Here is an 8,684-nt window from a genome sequence, read left to right as displayed (position 1 = left end):
TAATATAGTTCAGAGTGACATGGACAGACAGACACAGAACAGTAAGTGAGCTTCCCCTGCCTCCTTCCCCGCCCCGACTTAATTGTTTTTAAGTGTACAGTTCAATGGCTTTACGTACTCACACCGTTGTGCAACCAATCTTCAGAACCCTTCAGATTGTGAAACTGAAAAGTCTTTCTTACGTTGAAGACTATGTAAAAAGTCTCCACCCAATAAATAACCCACTCTATCTCCCAGCCCCAGCCCCTCGCAAGCAGCATTCTACTAGTCTAGGAATCTCATAGAAGGGGCATCATACAGTATTTGTCCAAAAAAAAAAAAAAAAAAACCTTTGAAGCCAGAGAAATTACTAGCAGAAATGACAGAAAACCATCTACATACAAAGTATAACAACATGAAGCAGAACCGTAAGGGCCCGGGATTTCAGGATCTATACAGTGACCCCAATCATACCATGAGTTACCAGAAGTAGATTCAGAACCTCTTTTCTAAATACTTTTAAAAAAATAGAAAAAGCTAAGCAAAGAGTAGCTGAATGAAACTCAAGATTTCAACACCTATGAAATGACTCCAGAAACAACATGGATTATTAAAAGTGGGTTCAGCCGGGCGTGGTGGTGCACGCTTGTAATCCCAGTGAAACAGGGTTTCTTGAGAAGAAACACGGCGTTTCCTTACCAGATTCTTGTCTGTGGTGAGCGAAGAATGACACCCACAGACGCAGGAAGGGGATCAAGAAGTTTATTGGAAACAGCAGGGAATAGGGAAAAGTGGCAGAACACCCCTAAGGGCTGTCGGTGCCCAGCAGCTGCCTTCAGGACAATACGTGAGGGTAGCCCAAGCCGAATGCCTTCAGTTGCAAGCTGCTTTCTCCCAAAGTCCACACAGTCTGCCAGAAAAGAAGTGCAGGTCACCCCTAGGGGCCCTGGTCGGCCTTGATGTCCAGTGGAGGCCTTCAGGTCACTACCTGAGTGTAGCCTGGGCCAACTGCCTTCAATTGCACCCCACCTTTACTCAAAGCCAACACAACCTGTGGGAGATAAAAGCTCCCCAAAGGGGAGGGGTTCCCAGAGTGGGTAACTGTCCTGGTGACTGGTCTAGGGGTTTATATATCTCGGTAAAGTCCTCTGTTACTTGGAGTCTGGGAGGTAGTTCTTAAAATTTGCATAGGATATTTGCATGTCCTTGAGGAGTCTCCTTCTTTCAGTAGAGGTGTCAGACTTGCTCCAGGGATGTCTCCTGGGTTTGCTGATTAGTAAACAGATGGTTTTGTGAAGCTTTGGTCATTCTTATCTCTGAACCTTGGAAGGGCTGGTCTCTTTTTAGGAGCCTTGGAAGTTAATTAGCATTCGTTGCCCCTCAGGAAATTAAGTTTTTCTACCGAGGCCTCTTCCCTACCTGCCTACTTCTTTTCTACCTCCTCAATAGCATTCGGGAGCCTGAGACCGGAGGATCACGGTTCGCGGACAGCCTCAGCTATTTACTGAGGCCCTCTGCAACTCAGTGAGACCTGGTTTCAAAATAAAGAATAAAAAATAGGGCAGGGGGTGTAGCTCAGAGATCAAATGCCCTTGGGTTCCATTCCCAGACCTGCAAAGTAATTAATTAATTAATTAAAAATTTTTAAAAAGTGAGTTCAAAGCCAGGCCTGGTAGTGCACGCCTATAATCCCAACACTTGGGAGGTCGAGACAGGAGAATGGCAGGATGTCGTGATCCTTTTACAAACCACCTCCATGGCTGTAGAAGCCTCTGCTAAAAAAGCCAGAGGTCCCGTCAAAGCCAGGGCCCCTGCTAAAGCCAGCCCCAGCAATGTAACTAAACACTCAGCAACTTGGTGAGACCCTATTTCAAAATTAAAAAAAAAAATTAATAAAAAAGGGCTGAGAATGTAGCAAGAAAGTAGAATGCCCCTGGGTTCAATCCCCAGTACTAAATAATTAGTGACTTGTAATTTCCATATGTAAAGGAAGGAAGGCTGGAGCCAGGAAAAAAATGTGTCTTTACATTCCTAAGAACAATTTCACACATTTTGGGGGATAAGACAAAAGGTAAAAGCCTACGTCTGGAGACAGAAATGCCTCCCCCTCGGCCCTAAATCCGGCTGGAGAGATAGCAGAAGCAGAGCTAGGGATGGAGATAAGGGGGTAGCATTATCTCCAAATCAAAGGGACCTGCTGGACTTGGGCGGGATAAAAACACTCAGTAAACTGGAGTTCTTTGGCATTTTCATTCGAATTGCCCCCCCTGTGCCCCGCTCCGGCACAGGGCTGTAACTATCTCTATATTTCTATCTTTTTAATAAACTTCTTTAAATCTTCAGCAGCTGTCCAAGCGATGAATACTTATTCTTAGCTTAGGACAAGAATCCACAGTTTTTCTGTTTGTCTGTCTGGTTGGTGGTGTGGGGGAATTACTTCTCCCCACGCACACCACGCACATAAAACAGAAGAAATCAACCTCTCTTCATTTCCTGATTAGTTTCTAAAGAAAGTTGCTATTGTTATATCAGAAAGAAAAGCACACGTAAGAATGAAACTGGCCAAATTATGCTATATGCACATGCACAAATATGAAACTACAAAAAACACTGTTAATTTATATTAATAATGTGCCAGTAAAAAAAAAAAACTAAAAAAAGGAATAGCATATTTGAGGCATTTATGATCTAATTCCGCTCTGCTACTCAAACGAGCTCCCTGAAAATTTGAATCCTTGAGATCTAATAAAACTCACATGAAAGACAATTGTCTATCTAGGTTCTTTTCAGTAACATTAAAAACTATCATTTGATCTTAAAATACAAAGAAAGCAATAAACACACACTTCAACAAACTTCAAAAAAAATAGCTGATTGAAATTGAAATCATCAAAGAGAAGGATGCTTAATTAGATCTGAAATGAGCACTGCTGTTATAGCTAATTTCAACTTTTGACAACAAAACGCACAAAAAGTCACATCTGGGCAAATTTTCGTTCTCATACAAAGCATATTAATTACATTTGATAATCTGGGGCTATCCCCTGCAATTGGAAAACTCTGAAGCAGATTCAATGTAATCATATTTTCAGAAAAGAATTACAAGTCATCAAAACCTCTGAAAGATTAAAACAGTCATTCTGACTTTTTTTTTTTTTTTGGCTTTTGCTTTGCTCCACCTTATTTTCTCTCGTTCTGTCTAATAAATGCCCCAAGGCTCTGACCCAGCCTCAGAAAAAAAGCCAGTAGAGTGGGTTCATGAAAGGAAATTATCCAATTACAGATTAGCAGAACTGTAACACGAATTAAGAAGCGACAAAGAAAAAGGAACACCCTAAAAGTGTGTATATAAGGGATAGAAAGGCAGCCTCCCACAGGCCCTTGGCTTCTCCTCTCCCTCTCGCTGGGTGAGCTGAACGTTCGCAGGACCAGCATGGCTTGCTCTTCTCGCATCTCCTGCAGGGCGGGGGGCAGCGGCTTCAGCAGCAGAAGCAGATGTGGTCTGGGGGGTGGCTCTGCTTTGGACTTCCAAGGAGGAGCCGGCACCTGTGGCCTGAGTAGGGGGTCTAGCGGGGGCTTTGGAGTGGGCTTTGGGAGCTGCTCCATAGGGGGCGGTTTGGGGGCAGCCTGGGGCTCCGGGACTGGCTTTAGCAGGGAGTCTGGCTTCAGCGGGAGCTCTGGATTCGACAGCAGTGCTAGTAGAGGCTTGTACAGCCATGGAGGTGGGATGGTAGGCAGCTTCGGCGGTGGGCTTGGTGATGGGGGACTACTGTCCGGAGATGAAAAGCAAACCATGCAGAACCTCAATGACCGTCTGGCCAGTTACCTAGACAAGGTCAGAGCCCTGGAGGAGGCCAACACTGATCTGGAGAATAAAATCAAGGCTTGGTATGACAAATTTGGGCCTGGATCTAGAGACGATAGTTCGGGAAGAGATTATAGCAAGTACTATTCAGTGATTGAAGAGCTCAGAAACCAGGTGAGAACTCGCTCCACGGCTGAGTTTCTGTCATCTGTCTTTCACTTTTATGTAAATCATATACTGTAATGAGAATTTTAAGTCAAGAAATTATTGGAAAACATATTTGTTTGTCGTATACACACAATGGGACCTAGTATGTGTTAATTAAGACAATCCTGTATACGGCTTGCAACTACATTCATTTTCTGTTTGCAACTCAGATTTGACTATTTCTGCACAAGAAAAAATTTTATATATTATGCCAGGCAGCTAACTAACAAGTGTGTAGAACAATGGTGGCAATAAATCAATACTGATTCAACATAATTATTTCATGATTAATTCTGACAGGCTGACGCATGTCAGTATTTTCCTAGATTTAAATAGTCTGTAGGACTATTTTTTCTTCCTAGAAAACCTGATACAAATATTGTATAAGAATATAATGGAAGCTAAAATGTTTTGCCACTGTCCTACAGGATTTATATTTTAATGGCATTTTTTTTCTAAGTGAAATTCAGCTTTTGTACTATTTTCTATAAGAGTTCATGGGATAACTGATCTTCCAGACAGCGGAAATAGGCAGAATAAAACAATGTTCTGAGCCTATTCTAATAAGTGTACAAACTGTTATCTTTTTGTAGAAAGAGGTAGTTCCAACATGCCAGTCTTCAATCTACAGGTGTCATTACTACATAAGTATGCAAATTAATTCACCATTATAAGCAATAACTCAGGAGACATCTACCCTGTTGCTAGATAGGCATGTAGACACAAGGCAAAAGTTATCTATGCCCGTTCACTATTATCCTCTTCTCTAGATCCTCGCTGCCAAGATCGAAAATGCCGGCGCCATTTTACAGATTGACAATGCCAGACTGGCTGCTGATGACTTCAGACTGAAGTAAGAAGCGTGAAAACTTTTCAAAACAAGTATTATATGAAAAAGAAAATTCAATGCTTTTTCTAAAATAAAATTTTTTTAAGTATCTTTCAGGGAATTATGACCCAAATTCAATTCACAAACATCCCGAGGATGTTAGAAACCATCATTCCACCAAACCAAAAAAAGATGCAAATTAAGGATAAGAATTTTATTATAAATTATTAGAGCTGATTTGAACTAACATCCGACTTCTCTTTTTCTCTGTGGAGGAAAAAAATCATCCGAGAAAACTTAGTAGCTTTCGTGTATCAGAATGCTCAGAGGTGCTAACTGGCTCAATCTGTAAGAAGGGAGATGCTGCTGAAAATGGGTCCAGCCAGCTCCGTGATTACGCTGTCCCCTCCAGGTACGAAAACGAGCTGTGCCTCCGGCAGGCCGTGGAGGCCGACATCAACGGCCTGCGGAGAGTGCTGGACGACCTCACCATGACTCGCTCCGACCTGGAGATGCAGATCGAGAGCCTCACGGAGGAGCTGGCCTATCTGAAGAAGAATCATGAAGAGGTAGGAATACGCTGCGCCACAGGCGAGAGCTCCGGCTTTCACATTCTCCCATCCATCCTACAAAATAAACTCCACTTGATTTTGATGAATCCCTCACCTCCAACAAGCAGAAAAAATAATAGCGAGCGTATTATATCCGAACTTGATTTTCTTTTCTCTCCTTTCTGTGTCCTCGTTTGGGATTTTTGTTAGCCCTGCAACAGGATGTCGTTGCTTTGCTATCTGCATCCCTGTGGTCTTTTTCTTTGTTTACTAGGAGATGAAGAGTATGCAGGGAAGCTCTGGAGGGGACGTGACCGTGGAAATGAATGCTGCCCCGGGTACCGACCTGACCAAGTTACTCAATGACATGAGGGCACAGTACGAGGAGCTGGCTGAGGAGAACCGCCGCAAGGCCGAGGAGCAGTTCAACAAGCAGGTGCGATGTCTCCTGGGCCGCTAAGCCCTCAGCCGGCTGCCCAGGAGCCGCTTCTGCCTACCAGAAATGCGTTTTCTTTCTATTTAGAGTGCAGCCCTGCAAGCACAGATCTCGACCGATGCCGGAGCAGCCAGTTCTGCCAGGAATGAGATCACAGAACTGAAACGTACCCTGCAAGCCCTGGAAATTGAGCTTCAATCCCAACTGGCCATGGTAGGTGCAGCCGGCTCCACAGTCACCAGCAGGGAGTAAAGCACAGATCGTTTTCTTTCTTTGCCAAGATGTTCACAGGGCACAGAATAAGAACAGGGTTCAGGAGGACCGTATTGTGGTTCCAGAAAGCATACAGCAGCTAAAGATAATGGATTCCATTTCCATAAAAGGTTTAAAGAGCAAGGCCAACAAAAAATGAAAAAAAAAAAATAGATGTTGCTGAGTGAAGATACATATGGTGCAGAAGCATATAAAATGTTATATGGTGAGAGCCAGGCGTAGGTTTATAATCCCAGCACTTGGGAGGCTGAGACAGGAGGATCGCGCAGGTTCGAAGCCAGCTTCAGCTACTTAGTGAGGCTCTCAGCAACCTAGTGAGGCTCTGTTTCCAAATAAAATAGAAAATAGGTCTGGGAGTGTAGCCCAGAGGTAGAAGGCACACACACAAAAAAATTCATATGGTGAAATATTTAAAATGCATGCTTTCGTGAATTTATTTTATGGAACCAAAAAGGCACACAGGCATTGAACATTAGCTGTAATGTTGTTCTGTTTTCTTTTGTGTGTGTGTGTGTGTATGTGTGTGTGATACTAGGGGTGGAACCCAGGGGCTTTCTATCTCCAGGCTATACTCCCAGACCTATTTTATATTTTATTTGGAAACAGGGTCCACTAAGTTGCTGAGACCCTCACTCAGTAACTGAGGCTGGCCACGAACCTGAAATGTCTCAGCTTCGCTTGTTCTGGGATGACAAGCATGCACCACCATACCTGACTAGTTATAATGTTTTATCGACAAAAATGATAAAACAATAGATGTTGCTGGATGAAAATACAAATGATATAGAACCATATAAATTTTTATATGGTGAAAAACCATATAAAATTGCTTTTATTTATTTATTTATTTATTTATTTATTTTTGGTGGTGGTACTGGGGTTCCTGAAAACCCTTCTACCTCCGAGCTTCACTCCCAGATATCTATTTTTTTATATTTTTATTTTGGAAACAGGTTCTCAAGCCAGCGATCCTCCTGTCTCCACCTCCCAAGCATGGGGATGACAAGCGTGTGCCACCACGCCTGGCATAAAATTGCCTTTATTTTGATACTGGGGGTTGAATCTATAGATGTACTACTTCCAGACTACACCCCCCCCCCGTCCTATTTAATTTTTTATTTGGAAACAGGGTCTCACTCACTAGGTTGCTGAGAGTTTCACCGCATTGCTAAGTCTGGCCTTAAACCTGCAATCCTCCTGTCTCTGGCTTACAAGTACTGGGATTACAGGCATACACCACCGTGCCCAGCAAAATTGCATTTTTTAGAAAAATTATTCATTGATATATCTTCATAATAAACTTATTTTTGGTACTGGGGATTGAACTCATGGGCATTCTCCCTCCAAGCTACACCCCATTCCTTTTTATTTTTATTTTGAAGCAGAGTCTTACTAAATTGCTAAGGCTGACCCTGAATCTGCAATCTCAGCCTCCCAAGCACTGGGATTTCGGGCATGTGCCACCATGCCCCGCCTTATCTTGAAGTTTGATATTTGCTTTTCCTCTTAGAAAAGCTCCCTGGAAGGGACCCTGGCGGATACAGAAGCTAGCTATGTGGCTCAGCTGTCAGAAATTCAGATGCAGATCAGCAGCCTGGAGGAGCAGATCTGCCAGATCCGCGGTGAGACGGAATGCCAGAACGCAGAATATGAGCTCCTGCTGGACATCAAGACTCGCCTGGAGATGGAGATCGAGACCTACCGCCGCCTGCTCGACGGAGAGAGGGGGTAAGGGAACCTCAGACATGTGCCGAAATGCAAACTTTGGTGAATTTATTTTATGAAACCAAAAAAGTACACGGGGCTCGGACATGTAGTTATAAAGTAATAAAGTCACAGGCAGGGTCCAATCAAAAGACAGCCAAAGCTTCATCATTGAGAATCCCCAGTGTGGAGGGTTTCTCTTACCATTGTAAACTGCAAAGGAAAACATAGTTCTTCTCTTCTCCAGGGGTTCTGGCTTCGGGGGATCTGATTATAGAAACACAGGATCCAAGAATACGGCACCGGGTGATACAAGATCTGGAAACGGTTCTGGTCAAGGAAGAGGTAGACATTTTTTTAGTGTTGATGATAATTTTGTAATTTAAAAGTAGAGGCATGCTTTGCGTGTCAGATTAAAGTGTATGCCACTGTTCACATACTGTCGCCCAGAGAGAACATGTTGATGGCCATAATTAACTATAATTGAATTTCTCTTGACTTGTGTTGCTTTTGAGTTCTCACGCTGACCTGTGATCCCATGATTTGCAGATCCCAACAAGACTAGAGTCACTAAGACCATCATAGAAGAGGTGGTGGATGGCAAAGTGGTCTCATCTCAAGTCAGCAATATTTCAGAGGTGAAAATAATATAGGCAGTTTCTGGGTCAACAGGAGTGTCTCTCGAAGGAAAATAAAAAGATAATCGAGAAGAACGCATGTGAGAAATCTCACTATTCTAGCATCTTTCTGAAAATCTCCAGGGAAACGTTTCAATCCAGAAATTGATGAGCAGTTGACTTTTCTGCATCCCCTTTATTTCCTTGTTCGAATGCTCTTGAAAAAAAAAAAAATGAAATGACAACCGTGCTCTGTTTCTATGCTTCAATAAACTTACCTTTG

General features: G+C 43.0%; 1 protein-coding gene across 1 annotated transcript; it reads left to right on the top strand.

The window, feature by feature from the left end:
• Window positions 1-3,412: 3,412 nt before the first annotated feature.
• KRT24 (keratin 24) lies at window positions 3,413-8,437 on the top strand (the record flags this gene model as incomplete). The annotated part of the gene is made up of 8 exons (XM_080714054.1): window positions 3,413-3,958; window positions 4,762-4,844; window positions 5,233-5,389; window positions 5,646-5,807; window positions 5,895-6,020; window positions 7,591-7,808; window positions 8,032-8,129; window positions 8,334-8,437. 8 exons carry the CDS (start codon window positions 3,413-3,415, stop codon window positions 8,435-8,437), a joined length of 1,494 nt encoding a protein of 497 aa, XP_080570180.1.
• Between the last annotated feature and the right edge of the window lie 247 nt (window positions 8,438-8,684).

This window comes from Muscardinus avellanarius (assembly GCF_963383645.1).
Source record: "Muscardinus avellanarius genome assembly, chromosome: 16".
In the NCBI taxonomy this organism is placed as follows: Eukaryota; Metazoa; Chordata; class Mammalia; order Rodentia; family Gliridae; genus Muscardinus; species Muscardinus avellanarius.
The sequence above is the reverse complement of the archived record's forward strand: the minus strand, read 5'-3'. Positions and strand labels throughout refer to the sequence as shown.